The sequence below is a fragment of the Chrysemys picta genome, chromosome 2 (genome assembly GCF_011386835.1).
Source record: "Chrysemys picta bellii isolate R12L10 chromosome 2, ASM1138683v2, whole genome shotgun sequence".
In the NCBI taxonomy this organism is placed as follows: domain Eukaryota; kingdom Metazoa; phylum Chordata; order Testudines; family Emydidae; genus Chrysemys; species Chrysemys picta.
Window position 1 is genome coordinate 244346723 of NC_088792.1, and position 19774 is coordinate 244366496.

A 19774-nucleotide genomic window follows, 5' to 3' on the forward strand; every position below is an offset into this window, starting at 1 on the left:
CACAACAGTTTCAATCAACATATAAAATTATATAACTAAGTATTTCCATTTCTATAGTTTGTCAATTTTAATTCTTCCCAGAAAGAAGCTGTTACAGTGTAATTGTCCTTATTGTAAAGTAAAATGTGCTTATAGTGAATGGTCATAAGCAGTAGCATGAATGAATAGTTGCCAAGCAACCAATAAATAAACAAAAGGTTCCAAATAACATGACCTCTCTTTAAAAGATAAAGCTCTCTCTGATATAATTATTTTTAAAATCCATTTCTGCAGCAAGCAGAATCATGTTTGGAACTCCAATATAGGTCTTCTTAATACAAACTGAAACCAAATCTGTCATTTGACACACCGGAGATATCAAACCAAGCATAGTCAACCCACCCCCTCACATTATGGTGAGTGGCAGGGAGTGGAGATGGAAAATGGGTCAGGCAATAAACTGTAATCCAATATGGAGAGGTGAACAGCATTCATGATTAAACAAGAGCATTAAAAAGATCAGTTATATTAAGTATCTTCAAACAACATCAAGAAGAAGAAGTCTTCTAGGATTTTAACATCATAAAACAATCATGAGTTAAGGTAAAAGAAGGAGAAAGACTTTAAAACTGAGAGAACAGATACAGGTTAAAATGTTTTGAAACTATATAATTCACCATTTTATCTTTATAAACTCTTACAACTGAGCCCTGCCATGTGCATAAGCAGAATTAAGGTGCCTAGAGCAAGCACTGACCTTTTAGATGGATTCAAATAAAATTGACAGAGAGGCATAAATCTTAAACCACTTAAAAATAGTATACCCACTCTGAGAAAACAATGAATGGTAATGTATTATTTTCACAATATTTTACTGTAGGATGGCCTCTTGCGTGATGGAAGCAGAATTTTTAGGACAATATATTCAATAATTCTTTTATAAATATCTTATGAAATAAAAGATAAATACACTGCAGTTTGCTATGTTTATCTTGCAATGTTCACAAAATACTTTATTTAACCAAACCTTTTCTTTCATAAAACTGAGAGCTACTAATGGATTTGATGTTCAAATACTAAACAACTGACTATTTGTAATGGTAGATAGGATTCATTCTAATTCTAAATAGTTCCCTGTCATTAAAACCATAGAAGCCCTAAAGAACTAACATATGACTTGGATTGTGTAAACTCTTTGGGACAGGGACCATCTTTGTTTGTGTTTGCATATTGCCTAACACAATGGAGATCGATCCAGGACTGGGCCCCTGTGTATTCCTGTAATACCAATAATAAATAATATTTCACTCCAGTAGTACATTAATCTGTTGGTATTCTTAAATACAGGAATTATGTTTTGAATTATAGCAGGCAATGCAATAATCCAAACAATAATCTCCATGCATATTTCATAGTCTCACTGAAAGGAAGGCCAATTCATTGCATAGTACCATCTGCCTTTTATGATGGAAGAGTGTGAAACGCCTTCCGTTAGCTACCTGAGCTATAACTTTCTGATTAACATCCATTTATATTAATGCTGCGGCACAATGCTAGATATATAGATCTGTTCATCAGAAGCCTTTACAGCTAAATTTCTTTGTACCTGCTTTTTCTAAGTAAGTACTGACTATACTACATTATATCTAAATTCTCTACTGAGTAATATACTTCAGCTAGCTAGCTACACCCACCGTCAATATTAACAAATGGTCATTTAGCATCCTTTTATAAATATACTCACAACTTCAGTGAGTAAGGAGTGAACGACTGGACCCTTAAAATACTTGAATGTAATGTGTAATGCTTGTAAATAAAAACAATATGAAGGGCCTATCAAGTTCCTTTCAATACACATGGCAGTGTGTAATGTCAGGAATACCTTTAACTCCTTCTTTACATGTATTTTCCGGGCTTGCTCTGTAACATGCTCTTATTACAATACCGCATAGCACTTGCAATTCTAATTAAGTATTCCAGTTGAAAAGCACATAAAAGGGAAGAGGCAGATTTTTTTTCTTGCCAATTGTTTATTCCCTTACAATTACAGGTTGAAGATTTAAAATGATCAGTTTTTTAAAGTTTATAAAAACCCAATGCGTAGGGATGAAAAGGTCATGTATTACCATTCAGCAAGAGTAGGACACTAATTGTAAAGTTTGTTAACAATGAAAACAAAGAGGTTCTCATCTGCTTGTTACCATGGAAAAATGCTACCAGACAGCATTTCTCTGAAGTTTTGATTCCACTGCGTTTTGTTCCACAATAAGCAATTTAACTGTCACACTTACTTAAAAAGGAGGGAAGGAGAAAAAGAAGGTTGTATTGTTTTAAGGTGTTGCTCATACTAAAATAGGACTCACTTTAAAATCCCCTTAGGGACCCAAGCATATATATTTAGCAATAGAAGACGGAAAATATAGTATAACAGTCTGCTTTAGAAAAGAGATGATGAGCCATACTTTTCCCTCTAGTATTTCCCACAACACTGATGCAGTTAGCGAGACTAGACATGATCCTCCAAACGCTTCTTCACCCAGTACTCCTTACTCACATGAATAGTTGCAATAACTTGGATGGGGCTACTCAATATGAGTAGGGGTAGGCAGGATGAGAGTTGGGGAGAGGAAGGTGCTCCTACCCTGTCTTTTGATATAGGTAGTTTGTTTCAATGGGTTTTGATTCGTCCCCTCCCCCACCCCACCCACACCTATTAAAAAGGTGAAACTGTTGTTAATGCAATATAAATAAAAATAATTACAGAAATTCTTAAACTATAGAAAATGTCAACTTTAGGAAAATAGTTATCAACAAAATTACAAGTTTAAGGGTCACATTCTACTCTTTAATATTTGTAACTACCCTATGAGTGTTAGAGTTCTGCTTGGGTCTTTAACAGGGAAATTGCCTATAAACACTAGAAGTATTTAGTATCTAGTAATGCAAGAAACAGTTAACATAATGAAGAACCAGTGGAAAAAAATTGTTTGCCTGGGAATTCCATTATCCTACATAGATTTTCAAAGGGGAAAATCCAGCCAGGTCATTACAAGAATTCTATACTGAAAGCTCTCAATTTGTAGGATAAAATCGGAATTTTAAATGTTTTGTTAATAGCTATTATCCCATTTACTATCCCATTGATGCATCTGACTTGTAGAGTAAGACTGAACTAAAAATTTAGGGAAACACTGAAAACCTCTGGTGCACAATCACTCACACAAGTAAACCTCAGACTTTGATGGCAGTACTTATGTGAGTAATATGGAATTAACAATCTGGACCTTAACCCTAACCTTTGATCCAGGTGACACCTTAGAAAGTGATCCCCAAAACTCCAGTGATGACCAGGAACCTCTGAAAATAAAAGCTAAAACTTCCTAAAACTAGTCTTACATGAATCCTAGATCTCAAATATTGTTACTCAAAGCACACATGAATACTTGAAATAAATGGTGGATTTACAGCCCTCCCTTATCTAAATCCACTGCAAAATTTTCATTGACATCAGAGAGCATGTGAGAGCAATACTATGGTTAATGCAATAAATAAATGACTGTCATTTACATTTCTCACTCTGACCTACATCATACTCAGCTACGTCTAGTTATTAAAACAGTATGTACCATATGAAAGTCATCATTGACATTCGTGTTTCAGAAATTACACGTCAGCTATCATTGGAAGCAGAACCTTCACCCACTTCCATCTGGATGTTTAGCAAGAACAAGTTTTACAAACAACCAATATGATTTTTAAAAAATGGTCATGCCAATTATAAAGTTCAGGTTCCTATTTTTTTGTCTTAGAAGATGATACCTACACTTAATCTCTTTGAACTTCAGTAGTATCCCTTGAGACGTGCTCTGGTTCAGTCTTACAAACTCAAGTTGGAAACCAAGAAAGTCAGCATTTCTATACAAATTTTATTCAATACCTAAAATGTTAGACTATATCAGTCAGAATTTCCAATGCTCAATACCTATCATCAATATTTCCTCCAAATTTTACTGTAATCAGAGAGTATAAAAATCAAAAAATAAAATTCTAAATTCACATGAAACCTCAATTAGCATAAAAATTTTCACATCACAGTCTGTTTTCCAAATACATGTATTCAGTGGAACTGAATTCAACCGAGATGGCACTAGTTTTTTAAGGCACCCTAATTTCTATGTGTATTTTAATGGATTTTGGAATGAATTTGTCAGATTCCATTTTACTGATTTATTATAGAGTGTTAGTGTTTTATGGTCTGATGCTGACACACAGAATTGTATGGCACAGTGTCACCACATTGTTGCCAAGTCCTTTGCCTCACATTACCTTCTGCTTTGTGATTGTGGCACCTCTCGATATTACAACAAAAAACAACTGAAAAGCTGTGAGGGTATGAAAATACCTTGGAAGTGCTAGCATGGAACACATTTTGTTTCAGGAAGAAGGGGAGGGTCAGGAGATGAGACACCTCTAAAGGAATAGAGAACCTGAATGGCATTTCATGAGTACAAGCACTTTCCCCCCCTCTTCGGCTTTCCTTCCTTGTGGTACTGTACTTCCCCCTCAAAATCTGCTATTTTCCATATTGAAGAGAAGGGAAAAAATAAATTGGCTTTTCCTCTTTCCCCTGAAAACCTCTCACGTGTTGTGGTTGGCCTCCCCTTTGTGCCCCACTAGACTATGACATTCTCTCTCTCCTCCCACCATAACTCCATCTACTGCCCATCTCTCCAGCAGAACCAGTGGCCAGCAAATAAGTTTACAGAGGGAGGAGGAAGTTCTTCTGTAGCTGAAATTTCTTTTATATCCCCAGCAGAGGGCCACTAAGGGAAGACAGGAAAGGGTACACAAAGCTGTCTCCTCTCTTCCTCTATGCTTCTTTTTATATCCACCAATGAAAGAATGAAGTTGAGAAAGTAGCAGTATAGCAGGAGACATGATTGAGAGAAGAATCAAAATGTGCACGTCAGCTCGGAAGGGTGGGAGAAACATTAGGGGGAAGGAAACAGAGCAGCACTGCATGCGAGGAAAAATACTGAGGGAAATTAAGAAAATTACTAGAAGTGAGTGTTATTATTTATATTGCAGTAGCCTCCAAAGGCCACAATCAGGATCATGGCTCCATTGGGCTAAATATTGTACAACAGATGGAAAGACATGGTCTCTGTCCCAAAGAATTTACAATCTAACACAAGGGGGAGGGAAATATTAGGGGAAAGAGAAAAGGTGTGTGTGTGTGTGTGTGTGTGTGTGTGTGTGTGTGTGTGTGTGTGTGTGTGTGTGTGAGGACGAGCGACCAGAAATGGCAGAGGAAGAGATCTTGGAGCAAAAGAGACCAGGAGTTTTGAGCGGGGAGGAAATCTTAATGATGGCATGGAGAGACCAGGATTACATGAGAAGAGACTGATGTGAGGAGACCACGAGTGTGTGTGGGGAGATCTTGGGAAAGTGACCCCTGGAGAATGTGTGTGGTGGGGGGAACTCTTGGTGGTGGAGAGGGAGAGACTAGTATTGGATCAGTGGGGAAATCTTGGGACGGGAAGAGACCAGAAATGGGTGTGTGGGAGAGGTGAACTTGGGTGAGGAGAGACTAAGGCCTTGGCTACACTTACCCGGTAGTTCGGCGGCGAGCGATCGAACTTCTGGGTTCGACTTATCGCGTCTAGTCTGGACGCGATAAGTCGAACCCGGAAGTGCTCGCCGTCGACTGCGGTACTCCAGCTCGGCGAGAGGAGTACCGCGGAGTCGACGGGGGAGCCTGCCTGCCGAGTGTGGACCAAGGTAAGTTCGAACTAAGGTACTTCGAACTTCAGCTACATTATTCACGTAGCTGAAGTTCCGTACCTTAGTTCGAATTAGGGGGTTAGTGTAGACCTGGCCAGAGAGACCTGTATTGTGTATGGGAGGAGATCCTGGAGGAATAGACCAACAGTGCACAGGGGGAGACTAGAAGTGAGCGAGTGTGTGTGTGGAGGGGGGGAACATGGATGGGGAAGGGGACCAGGTCTGTCTGGGGGGAGATTTTTGGGGGTAGACCCAATGTCTACCCTGGAAGAGATTTTTTGTGGAAGACACCAGGTGTGTTTGGGGAGATCTTGGATGAGGCATAATTGATATGAAGTACAGATGTGTCTGGGGTTGAGGAGATATGGGACAGGGGTGTGTCTGAGGGAGATTTCTTCATTGTGGGGCAGGAATGTATGTAAGTGGGTGAGAGCTAGGGGAACAGGAGTTTATGTAAGAGAAAGAGGAAATGTGTGTGTGTGTGTGTGTGTGTGTGTGTGTGTGCATGTATGTGTGTGTGTGAGAGAGAGAGATGTTGGGGACAAGAGTATATTTGTGCTAGAGAAAGAGTTCAGGGAATACAAGTGTGTGGGTGAGAGACAGTCTGGAGATAGGAACAAATGGTCTGTATGGTCTATGGATGCAGCAGAAAGTTCAGAAAGCAGGATGGACGGGAGAGAAGCAAGTGACGAGTATGGGCAGATAACAAAAGAATGGAATTATAGTGTGAGCGAGAGAATGAAAGAAATGTGTAAAGTAGGGAGACATACACAGAACAAGAAAGAAAGGAAAGTGAAGGACCGGAGTGGATGGGAAGAAAAGAGAGGGAAGTATTATACAGTACTGAAAAATCAGATTAAAGGAAACCAAACTGCAGAAAAGGATGCATCAAGATACACCATGAAAGGCAAGGAAAAAAGGGAAGAAAGAATATGCACAAAGGAGACATAGTAACAAATATTTCTTAATGGAAAGCATAACATAAAAAATCAAAACTGAAAAACTGGGGTGGATTAGAATAGGGGTTGGAAATGGGGGGCATACACTGAAATCTCACTGTGGCAGCAAAATTCCTAGGGAAACTATTCATTTTAATTCGCTTTTCTACTTTATATATATATATATATATATATATATATATATAATTCCTTCTTGGCTCTCCCCACCCTCCAACTTTAGTCGCAACTAAATAGCATTTATTTAGGCATTTCTAGTAACAAGTATTCAGTCATGCTTAAATGAGAAAAAGACCAGCTTTTGTGCTTAAATATTTGACAAGGAGATATACTAACGTATCAAGTTTCCCTCCCCCCTTCCTCCACATTAGACTCTCTTTCATTTATTTTTTCCCCTTTGTTTAAAACAGCAAGACATCTGAAGTCAAAGGTATCCCTGCAGCTTTCTCCGAGCTGTCTGGGTATTATATACCCTTGCTCCTTTTATTATGCCACTGGCTTGTGTTTAGGGATTCGTATCTTCCCGGCATATCCCGGGCACAATGATGTGGTCTAGCTCTGGGCTGCCGAGGATAACGGGATTCTCCGGCTAACAGGCATCCATCAGACAAGGGAACTCGGATCCGAGAACTGGCTGCTGCAGGAAAGCAAAGCCAATGTGCATGTGTGTCTTGGCTGCTCCGGAGACATGGCTGGGGAGCTGTTTTACTGAATCAGCCCAAATATTGGGGAACAGCCTTCGGAAGAAAGGGAAGGAGGAAGGAAACACACACACACACACTCACACATACACCCGGCTGATCTTACCTCCACATTGAAATACTGCTCCGCTGTGCACACGGGGGCACATAAAATCCAAAGCAAGGTTTGCAAGAAAAACCCCCTGGAATGATGTACGAAATCCAACCGGCTTCCAGTGCTGAATGCGAGTAAGATCATAGTGAACTGCGCCTCAGTGGATGGAAGAGTCTCTTTCTCTCTGCTCTCTCTCCTTCCCCTTACACAAACAAACAGTCCCCAGTGTTGGTGAAGAACCCTTAATGCAGGTTCACCCACAACAGGGGAGGAGGAGGAGGAGAAGAAACAGACACTTCACTCCACAACACAGATAGCAGCAGCAGCAGGGTCAGCTCTTACTCATCCTCAGTCCCGTAAGGAGGGAATGTGGCGTCCAAGTACAGCTGCAGCTCCTGCAAGGCTTTTCCCTTTGCACAGCAGCCGCCTCTGTGTCCTCCTCCTCCTCCCCCTCCTGCACGGAAAGGCCTTTGCTGCTTGGCTGCCTGTGCTCCCCTGCCCTGCCTGTGCTTGTGCCTCTCCTCTCTCTTCTCTCCTCCACTCCAGAATGTTCATCTGTAATCTACATAACTCCTCCTCCAGAGTCAGCCTCCTCACATACATCTTAAAGGAGACAATCCTGAAAGGCTACTTTCAGTCTGTGCTGGAATGACCTGATCCCCCCTCTAAAGCAGGGGCTCTCTCACAAGCTGTTACAACTGTTGGAACGGATTTCCAAGAAAGGCTGTGGGATGAGTGAGTTTAACACACACACACACACACACACCCTAGTTAGGAACTCTCCTGCCCAGTGAAGTTTGACAAATCTGTAAATTCCTTAATTCCCTCAATTCATAAGAATGTGTTGGAGCCCACTTCTCCCTTTTCATAAACTGCCCTGCTTGCCAAGTGTACTGTGACACTAAATTGTATGTGAGGGACAACATTAACCTTGTGTCTATATACTGCCCAGCCTCCTCCCTGCTAAGAAAACCTCTACACAATTTTCTATATGCACCTTTCGTATAAATCTCTCGATACGTTCCCTAATGTCCACTTGTAATATAATTATCTTTATATATCCCTCATTACACACTACCTTTACACAGCTCTCTTTATAGACCTTCACTATATAGCTCTGGATACACTTGTCATTATGAGCAACCTCAAGACAAGACTGATTTTATGGAAAATTGGTGCTGTCAAATTAACTTGATTTTTTTTGTAATGAGATCACAAGTTTGGTTGATAAACTCTTGCAATAACAGACTTAGAGTTCGGTAAGGTATTTGACCACACATCCTGATAAAAAAAATCAGCATTATACAAAAGCAATGTAGTGCATAGTAAATGGATTAAAAACTGCATATGGCTCCCTGATAAGCTCCCAGTGCAACAGTGTTGCCAGAAGGGATAATGTGATCCTTGGATGCATAAACAAGGGTATCTTGAGTAGAAGTAGAGAAGTTATTTCACCTCTGCATTTGGCACTGGTGCAACCACCACTGAAATACTGTGTCCAGTTCAATTCAAGATGGATGTTGATAAACTGAAGAGGATTCAGAGAAAAGACACCAGAATAATTAAAGGATTGGAAAACCTGCCTTTCAGTGACTGACTCAAGGAGCTGTCTATTTAGCTTAACAAAAAAAAAGTTAAGGGATGACTCGAGTCTAAAAGTACCTACACAGGAAACAAATACTTCATAATGGGCTCTTCAGTCTAGCAGAGAAAGACATAACCTGATCCAATGGTTGGAAGCTGAAGCTAAACAAATTCAGACTGAAAATAAGGCATACTTTTTTTTAACAGAAAGAGTAATTAACCATTGGAACTGATTGCCAGGGGTCACACTGGATTGTCCATCACTGCCAAATTTTTAAATGAAGATTGGATTTTTTTCTCAAATATATACTCTAGGAATTATTTGGAGAAGATCTACGGCTTGTGTTGTACAGGAGGTCAGACTACATGATCACAGTGTTCCCTTCTGGCCTTGGACTCTATGATAGAGATCAGAATGTAAATGTTAAATGGGGAATGGTCATTAAATGTGGTGTTTTTACTGAGGTCCCACAAGGATATGTCACTGGCCCAATGCTGTCCATTATCCTCATCAGAGTGTGAGTGACTGACAATATCCTGTAATATCCCGAACAAACTTTATGGGATGAAGATAAACTTTATTTAATTAAACCTTATTGAATTAGGGTTGAAAAAACTGGAATGGTTCAGACTAGGAGTGCATGAATATGTGTGTTTGGGGAGAAGAGGCCCAGGAGTGTGTAGGGCAAGGGAGATCTTCAAAGAGAGAGAAATACCGCCAGGAGTGTTTATATGGGGGAACAAAAAATAGAAGTGTGTGTGGTGGAGTAGGATCACAAATATATATATGAAAAAAACAAACAAAATAACACCCCTCCGCCCCCCAAAAAACAAAGACAAGCTACCACAAAAAAGCACTTAGCTGCATACCCTTCTCCTCATGTGGAGAGGGCAAAACACCAAACACATGACAGATGTTAGTCAAGCTGCTTAATGTGCTACTGGAAGGCACTCAGATACTACGACGATGAGCACAGAATAAGAACCTATATGCAATAGAACAGGGAAAACTGGGGACAGGAATGTATGTGAGTGCCTCACAGAGAATGGGGGAGTTTGAGTTTGTGTCAAAGGAGGAGGCAAGAGAAAATGTGTTTGTGTATATAGGGAAACAGCTTGGGGACAGCAGTGTATTTATGGGTGATTGTGACAGAGAGGCTGGACTTTCACCATGTGCTCTTCATCCACATGAGGATCTCTGCAAAGCACCGAGATAGCTGGGATATGGTGGTGTTTACATCTAATGTCCAGAAGCTGTAGAGCAGAGTATGAAATTTAGGACTGAGGAAAAACACACTACAAAAGATAGAGAAAAAGATACATTAAGAAAGGAAAAATTTCTGAAGGAAAAATGTGGTAACATTAGTAAAAATTAATTATTTAATGAAACCATGTTTTAAAAATTATTAGAATGGAGTTGTAGCTATGGAGAATGGAGTGTAACTATGGAAATCCCACGGGTGCATTCAAATTCCTAAGTCACGTGCTACCCACCTAGTCTGTGTGTATCCTCACATTTAATTTTATTTTCTAAATTTTAAAACAATTATTCCTCTTGGTTCCTCTTCCCTCCCCGCATAATCTCCATTCTTCAGCTTTTGTTATGTGGAGTTTAAAAACAGGCGCTCCTAACACAGGCGCTCCTAAACATCGGCTCTCCCAGCAATTTCTCCACATTTGTGACTTCAACGCAAGGGCTCTTTATGCCTGAGCACTCGCAAATGAGCCAGATGGCACTGGGATTGTGGCAATGATTACTCACTGAGCTTGTGGTAATGCTGTAATGCCAATTCAATAAGGATTGTAAGATCTTAATAGTTTGTGTTGAATATCATCTCTTTAATTTATATGAGGCACCTTGAGTATGAGATAAGTGTTGTTAAAAGCTAAAGAAAGAAACAAATACAAATAAATAATGCTCAGTAGCAACAGGTGACTCGTACAGAACCTGAGGAGCCAGCAGCAAGGAGGCCTGAGAGGATCTTCCTGCACAGCAGAACAATTTGTGAAGGGACAACAACTCCTACAAGTTTTCTAAGAGTGTCAACAGATCTCCCAGAGGATGCCAGTTGGTCAAGAAAGAAGTGAATAGGCAGCTATTTAGGATAAAAACAAAGGGTGGGCTGTCCCATACATGGTTTCATGCGACAAGGATAAGGCCCCTGTAACTTTGTATCAAGCTGCACCTAAATTCTGAGGCATGTTTCCTGCATTTTGTGGCACCCAGGTGCAGAGGAATGGAAATTCTGCAGCAGCTTAATTTAAATTTTAAAATGGACTTTTTTTAATGAATGAATTAAAAAGTAACGAACAAGCCGACCATGCTAAATTGTTCCTATGTTGTTTATTTTGTTGTCAAATTACATTCATTGTACACTTCCCCTCCCCCGCCACATTATCAGCTTTCAGTGTTTTTGTATTGACACTATAATAAGAAGTTGTTGTGGGAAGCTGAGGTTTTGACAGCTAGCGGCACAGTTTTGACATTTGGCTACTAAAGAGTTATTTGGGGATTATGGTGTGAGCCCTTGAGCTGGATGCTTCTGCCAAAATGAACAGCAATAAAGTAATAAGGAGTCCGGTGGCACCTTAAAGACTAACAGATTTATATGGGCATAAGCTTTCGTGGGTCTGAAGAAGTGAGATTTTTTACTCACGAAAGCTTATGCCCAAATAAATCTGTTAGTCTTTAAGGTGCCACCGGACTCCTTGTTGTTTTTGTGGATACAGACTAACACGGCTACCCCCTGATACTTGAGCAATAAAGTAGTTAATGTTGACATTTAAGTCAAAATTGGTAGATTTCAGTTAATAGCTAAGGAGATGAATGGTTTGATTTGCACCTCTCAGAGCTGTTGTGCTGTAAACTTGGGAAGACAACAGTGCATCAGATTGCACTTGCAATCGGACAGCATCAGATATCCTTGCAACCCTGACAGCAAAACACTTGTCTAATGAAAGCTTAAATTCTGGAGCAAAGTTCTACTGCAAAGGGGGCCCAAGAGGTAAACTCACTGGTCTCAGAATCACTGAATACCTGGGGCTCCTGAGTAAAACCATTTTAAATTTATAGACTACTTGTGAGAGATTTTGGAGCAATGTAGGAACTATTTAAAGAGGAAAATTCCACACTGTTCTGGTAAGAAGAGAGCATCATTAATAATAGGAAACTAATTTGAAGAGAGTCCACTTGCAAAAAAAACATGTAAAGAAGCCAACCTGCAAGAAGCGAGGGAGAGAACCCACCTAAGAGAGTGGTACCTATCTCCTAGAGACAGGCCTGCAAGTGACAAAAGGAAAGCCCTTCCCTCATAGAAGTTCATAGTGCATGACTCCAAAATTATGTATTTTTATTGTATTGTTTGAGAAATAGTAGGTGATCATGTAACCAAAGACTGCATAGGAATGCATATGCACAAGGGAGCAGCATTCAGGTTGCATGTACAACTTCAACTTCGTATGTTTTTGAATTTTGAGAGCTTAAACGGGCAGCTTTAACATCCTCACAATGCAGTTTTACGATGGGATATGTATAGGTATTATACATATGAGAGAGAGAGAAAGGTAACAAGAAAAACACCTTAATTCACATAAAACATAAAAGACTATTATCAAAATATTATACACTACCATATACAAAGAGAAAGGAATAATAATTAAAAAAAGAAATCCACCCCAAGCAGACACTACACAAGGATCATTGAAAGAACTGCTCCAGGCCATCTGTGCCATGTTAACAGCATGGATGGAAGGCAGAAAATTCCCCTATAAAGGGCAACAGGAAGCTGCCGAGAAGGGGGAAGGCTCCTGCCAGGAAGACCCTGATCCAAAGGGAGTTGAGTAGTCAACGCCAGGATGCTGGACTTCAGCCAGGAAAAGCCTGGGAGTGACTGTGATAGTACTCAGCTCTAGGAAGGAGGGCTAGGAACTGCTTACTTAAGGGGAGAGAGAGAGAGAGAGAGAGAGAGAGACTGAACTGGGTTGGGAGACCAAAAGGGCCAGCATGTATACAGAGAACTAAATAAACTGGACCCCAGAAAGGGAATGATTTTATTACCTTTGGACTGAGAGAGTTAGTAGGGGCTCCAAGGAGGGAAAAACAAAGGCAGGATGTTGCTGAGTGACCTCTGGCCATGAGGGGGTACTCAGGAGGCAGCTGTCCCTCTTACAAAAATGAATAGCAACCTTAGGAAACCAAAGAACTTTTAAACAGTGAGTATTGCCAACCCAAGTGTTCTAAAAATCACAAATCAGGCCTCAAAACAAACAAAAACCATCCCCACCCCCCAATATTGCAAGACTCATGATAAAATAGCAAGAGGGGACAACACTTCACACTCCTACCATCGAGAGACACCCCAATAAAGAACTGAAGCATATTTCCTTCAGCTAGGCCTGGGTAAGAAGAGGCAGTATAATCATATGACCTTTAACTTCACAGAGGCTTCTACACAGTGCAATCATACTTTTAGGCTAAGGTTGTTAAAGCTGCCTAGAGGATTCGGATGCCTAGTTCTCATTAATTTTAATGGGGATTTACAATAAATTTAATTACTAGGGCAGGTTGAAAAATGGAAAGTTCTTCCTCTAAAATGCCATGTTTTTTTTTTAAAATTCATCCCACATGGGGACAACAATTTCTAAAGGAAAACTTTCATGGGAAGGGATTTTCAGAAAAAATCCATTTTGGGAGAACCAACATGGGATTTCTCCATCTTGCTGGCTGTCAGTCACTTTGACTTTCTGTCTGTGGGGGAAGCCAACAGGCTGAGCACTGTAGAGGACATTGGCCACTGAAAGTGGAATTGACAATAGCCTTCCAGGGGGAGCTGTCATTTTGATTTTCCTGATGGAAAAAATAAATTTCCTAACAAAATTTCCAATTTTGCAAAAAGGATATTTTCTGTTGGAAAATCATTCTGAAGGAAAATTCCTAACTAGCTCTATTAGCTACCAAAATGGGGGGCATTGAAGGCACATGGTGTCCTGTAGGAAGTGCTCTGGACCTTGAAGGAATGGGCCCTGACTTGGCTAGGAAAGAAACACTGGGGATTTCAGCAGGATGAAAGTAGCACTATTAGAATTAAGTAGTGGCTTTAGTTGTAATGTACACATCAAGAAGGTTCCAACTGTGTGTGCACGCACATGGGCGTAGGTCAGAGAGAGAGAGAGTGTGCGCACACATTTCTTTTGATATGAAGAGTAGAGTTTCAGGTTTCCATTATAGATGGAAACCAGAGAGCTGACAAGAAGTGAAGGGAAATTCGGGAGTGTAAGTCACATACTTCTTGCTTTCTCATCTCACAGACATATGTGCAGGTCTCCGTGATGTTGGAATATGTATAGTGCTTAATAGAATGTGTTATATTATAGAGAGAGAATTGAATGTGTTTATATATATATCTATATATATATCTATATATAGATATATATATATAGAATTGAATGTGCAAAACAATGGTTTCAAAGAACTCTTATTTTTCTTTATAGTTTGTGTTTCTTTTGTTATTTAAATAATAGAGCTGAGTGAATGCTAAAAATATATTAGTTTAAATTTTCTTTTAAAATTGCTTTGACTATTCTTGTGTTCATTTTTATTTTGGCTTTTGAAAATATTGTGAACAAGCTTTACTAGTGGAAATATTCACAAAAATGAAAATTATTCACAGAGTGGAAGTTTATTTTCAAATTGTGTAAGTGATCAGTCACATTTCAAATTGCTAATTTACAATCAATTATGCAATTCAAAATTTGTACTTTATTAATTGGGTACATTCTTCAAATCAAATGAATTAAGTGACTAAAGAACATTTGAACATTCCCAATAAACTGTTTTGCAAAGGATCTCCAGACTAAAAATCATTTGCTAAAGACATTTGCAAATAATTTTGAGAAATAAATACATTTGATAATGTTGCAGTCTGTTCACAGATAGTTCATGAACAGTAAAAGAGGTGAAATATATAATAAATTGTTTGTTCAATATTACTTTCTCAGATCTAATGGGTGTAAAAACAGATATATACACCAAAGGGGTCAAATTCTATTTTACAGGGCACATCCTCAGCTAGTGTAAATTGTCATAGCTCCATTGATTTGAATGTCTACATGCCTAGATTTGACCTGGATAGTCTCCCATAGCACAGTACAACCATGTACATTGCCAGCATGTCACACAGAAGTATCCAACAAGAGCAAGTAAAAAATATAAATGGCGAGGAATGCAATAATGATTTTGAGGGCTAAGTTTTTTCTTCGCTTAAACCAATACGTATACCAAGTAACTTCACAGTCTGCAGAATTTGGTGCTTAAATCTAATTTATTTATTTATTATCTTGGGTGCAAGAATGCATCTGTTATACATTTAGAAAGCATTTTTACTAGCCATTTAACAAAATTAAAGTCTTTTTCCTAAACAGACTATACAGTTTCTTGACCCCATATTAACTTTTTCCGTTTTAGAGGATAATAAATACAGGTGACATGATACGCCAACATATACCACATATTTTTTAACCATTACTTTGAAAAAATATAGTATTAGACACCAGATATGCATTTTCTGGGTACCAAACTCCTTGGTGATACTTGAGATCATGGCAGCAGGCACCGCAGTAATTTAATGGTTGCTCAGATATTTTCATTCTCCTGACCCTTCAATAGAATACAATCAGTTCTTCACATTGTTTATTTTAATGCTTCAGGCACAAAATCTGTGTAACCTTTTTGCTCCACACATTTTAGATGAGTGCTCTGATCCCCACCAAGGCATTTTATTGCTATGGTGATGAATATTTCCATTCCATGCATTACAGCAGGGCCGGCTCCAGCTTAACAAGCAGGTGCTTGGGGCAGCCAAGGGAGGGGGCGGCACCTGCGGCAATTTGGGGGCGGCAGATCCCTCGCTCCCTCTAGGAGCGAAGGGCCTGCCGCTGAACTGCCACCGCCAATTGCGGCTTTTTTTTTTTTTTTTTGCTTGGGGCGGCAGAAATGCTGGAGCCGACCCTGATTACAGATACCAATCAGTTCCATGTAATGTTTTTTTGGGGGTGGTGGGGAGGAAAGGAGGAAGAGGGGCAAGGATGTGGGCTGAAGATCTGGGAAAATTTATGAAGAGTGGATGGGGGGGAGAAGACTCTTAACTTGTCTGTGTAAATTATGTTCTCATCGAGTTTTTACAGAAGTAAAATGTAATGTTAATTTTTCATACATTATAACCAAGGGTTAATGAAGTCAAAACCCAAACAAAATGTGTCTTTAATCTACATTAAAATATAGAACTATTCCTTCCTATAGATAGTAATTTCTTCCACATCTCAAGGGGGAAGATTATATACCTGGGCCAGATTTTAAGGGTACGTCTATACTTACCCGCTAGTTCGTCAGCAAGCAATCGATCTTCTGGGATCAATTTATCGCCTCTTGTCTAGATGCGATAAATCGATCCCGGAAGTGCTCGCCGTCGATGCCAGTAATCCTGCTCCGCGAGAGGAGTAGGCGGAGTCGACGGGGGAGCCTGCCTGCCGCGTGTGACCCATGGCTGAAGTAGCTGAAGTTGCGTATCTTAGTTCGAACTGGGGGCTTAGTGTGGACCAGCCCTAAGTTGTCCACTTCATACCTTAAGATTATTTACTACAATTTAAAGTTCTCCAACTATATTAGTTTTATTTTTGGATGGAAAGATCCTCATACGTTGGGTATCATTGCATGCTCACCCATTGACTGTTCAGTGGGAGCAGTGGTTGAAATATTAATACTTTCTTCCCTCATTTTGATGCCTGTTAGAGCACAGATTCTTCTTTTGCTTCAGGAAACAAGCTTTTCATTTAATGATTAAAAATGTACTTGACTGATGGTAAGGACCTGCTAGTATAAGTGAGATGAGGACAGTGTTATGGTTGGGGTGTTACTATTGGATAAGTACAGCATGTGTAGCTTTCAGAAGTGATCTTACTTGCAGAAATTCATAGTTCATTGGGTGTAATAATAACCATCACTTGTACAGCATCCGAACTCTGCCTCTACTAGTCAGTGCTACCTAGGGGGAAAGGGTGAAGTTCACCCTCTGCAGACACTATAATTCAGAAAGTGATCACTTGTAAGATGCCCCATTGACTTTTCATGGCATGAACCAGGGGATCTCAAACCTTTTTAAAGCACTAGCCATGTGTTAATAAAGATTTGTTTTGGGGACCACTTCCATTCCTGTTAGCAATTAAATAAAACCTTTGTGGCAAATAAAGCAATTGCTTCACTGCTAAAATAATTATGATTAGGAAATATCCTTTTGAGCTTTCTTTTAATGCATTTAGTAGGTGGAAACAAGGAGGAGGAGCCCCCATCATATGGCCACTCAGCTCTCTCTGAACCCCCAGCCATTGATCATAGGCATGGGAACTAGGGGTGAGGGGGGTGTTGCAGCACCCCCAGGTCTTGTGGGGGGTCCTGGCCGCCGACCCCACACTCATGGTTCCTGTGCTGCTGACCCCACTTTGGGGCTCTGCTGCCAGCCCTGCACCCGGGCTCCCGCCTGCCACCAGCCCCTTTCCTGGGGCTCTGCTCCTGGCCCCGGTTATGGTCCCAGCCTCAGCCCTTTTACCCCTCTCTGCGTCCCCCCCACCTTCCCAGAGCCATGGCCCAGTCCTGGCCTCAGCTCTGGGGAGAGGGGGCATGGACAGAGGTAAGGGGGTGCAAAGTTTGTGGACCACTGGATTTCAGCAACCCCACTGTAAAAAGTGTTCCTGTGTCACTGCCATTCATGGTTCATGGTGTAATCTGGGGACCTTTGGTTTAAGTACTGCAGTAGAAAGTACAGTTGTGCAGAGCAAAGTATCCAACCCTGCTGTTTAAAACAGCACACAAAATGAGACATGAAGGAGCATGACATTGCGCTATGTATCCTTCTCATATTGCTATGGGATTTATGCAAGTAACTTCCATTAACTGGAGCTGGTGAATAGAGGAAAGGTTTTCTGCAAATATCCACTTCAATTTTTAAACATATTAACTTCAGCTGTGCTCATTTCCTGTTTGTGTTTGCTTTCCATGAATATTCTAGTGAACTAGAAGAACTGGCAGGATTTTTTTTTTTTTTTTTTTTTTTTTTTTTTTTTTTTTTTTACAGAGGGAGCTAATTTTAAGTAAATTCTGGAGAATATTCATGAAAAGTGAATTTTGAACCTGTAAACAGAACTATTAGTCATGACAACTCCAATACAACATAGTTGGGAACTTCTTCAGCTCAAGGAAAGAGCCTGCAGTGAAGAGAAGAAAGCAAAGCAAAAGCACTTTATGCAACTAATTATGCAGAAGTATGGACTGGGGATTAGGCTTTAAGGGTTGAATTTCCCCCTCCAAAGATTCTGAGGAGGCCAGTGCCATCTGCTGCAGCTCTGCACTTCTCAGCAACTCCTCTCCCCATGGCTCAAGCTTCTCCCAGGGCCCCATTGTGTGAGAAGCAAGGCTTTTCCTTTATCCCTGTAATCTCCCTGGAGCTTGAAGGGAGATGATATGCATCCCCCTCATATCTCAGCCATCTCCCTAACCTGCTCAGTCTTTTGATCCAGGGACTCCCCAACTCCTCCCTTTGTAGATGGGGCCCAGTAGGTGGCTGATCCACCTGTGGGGAGGGAAGAACCCATGTGCAGAGGATCTCCTCTGTGTATGGAACTATGAGAAAGGGACTTACGGGGGGGAATTATGCCAAGATACTGTTTCACATTGCCAAGGAGATCACATGGAATCTTGCACTGCATGAACTTTAAGTTGATTTATCAAAGATTAAAAACACAGAGCTAGAAATCACTGCATCTGCATCTGTGATATTTGGGCCAGAGACATCAGCTCTGGTTTGGACAGAAACAAAAATGAATCATTCTCTCTTTTCTAAGAAGTGATTCAGCTGCTGCATCTGTTTTTTGTTCAAAGTTGTGTCTTTACCCAGTTTCACAGTACTGCTGACACAGACCCAAGTTGGCCAAGTGAGTTGCTTGAGGTGATGCTGTTAGTCAACGTATTAGACCAGACTGAAAACCTAGATTTCCCTGCTTTCAAATGTTTCTGATTATTGTCCATTTCACCATAATGTTTTTTAGGAATCCTACATACACCAAGCAGCACATCTAATGCAAGTGCTTTGTGTAACACTGAATATTTCACTGGTCATCAATAGTAAGTTTTAAAACGTCACAGATTTCAGATTTTGTACAGATGGCAATGTAGTCCCAAGGGTGCACTGAGATTTCCTGAGGCTTACACAACTAATGACTAATGTAGTGGCTAGTCTACCCTGAAGTCTATTACTGTGGCTGTTGTCTGTAGAAGACTTACATCTACACAGCAAAAAAAAACAAATCAAGCCAAAACAAAAAAGAAAGCCTGTGCAGCAGCAAATCTCAGAGCCTGGGTTAACCAAACTTGTGCTCACGTGGCTTGGGCTGGAGTCTGGGATCTGAGACCCTACCCTTTGCTGGGTTTCAGAGCTCTAGCCAGAGCCCAAATGCCTTCACGGCTATTTTTAGCCCTGCAGCACGAGCCTAAAGTCAGTGGATCCAGGTTCGGAGACTTGCTACCACATTTCTTTTTTTCCTGTGTAGACAGTATAGGTAATCTATAGGACTACTGCAAGCCATGTCTTAACAAAAAGTTACCCATTGACTATTTTACGTATCCTCAA

The 19774-nt window shown here is 40.4% G+C and overlaps 1 protein-coding gene across 3 annotated transcripts in view; it reads right to left on the bottom strand.

The window, feature by feature from the left end:
- Positions 1-19774, bottom strand: part of MMP16 (matrix metallopeptidase 16) — a 309944-nt gene that overhangs the window by 242401 nt on the left and 47769 nt on the right. The window contains exon 1 of one of the 3 annotated variants that reach the window (XM_005299375.5): positions 7527-8053. The exons of 1 other annotated variant lie outside the window; for it this stretch is intronic. In XM_005299375.5, coding sequence (XP_005299432.1) covers positions 7527-7658 — 132 coding nt within the window. In that variant the 5' untranslated portion in view covers positions 7659-8053. Of the gene's footprint in view, positions 1-7526; positions 8054-19774 lie in introns of those variants that run through there. One more of the 3 variants, XM_065585862.1, reaches the window with a different exon arrangement.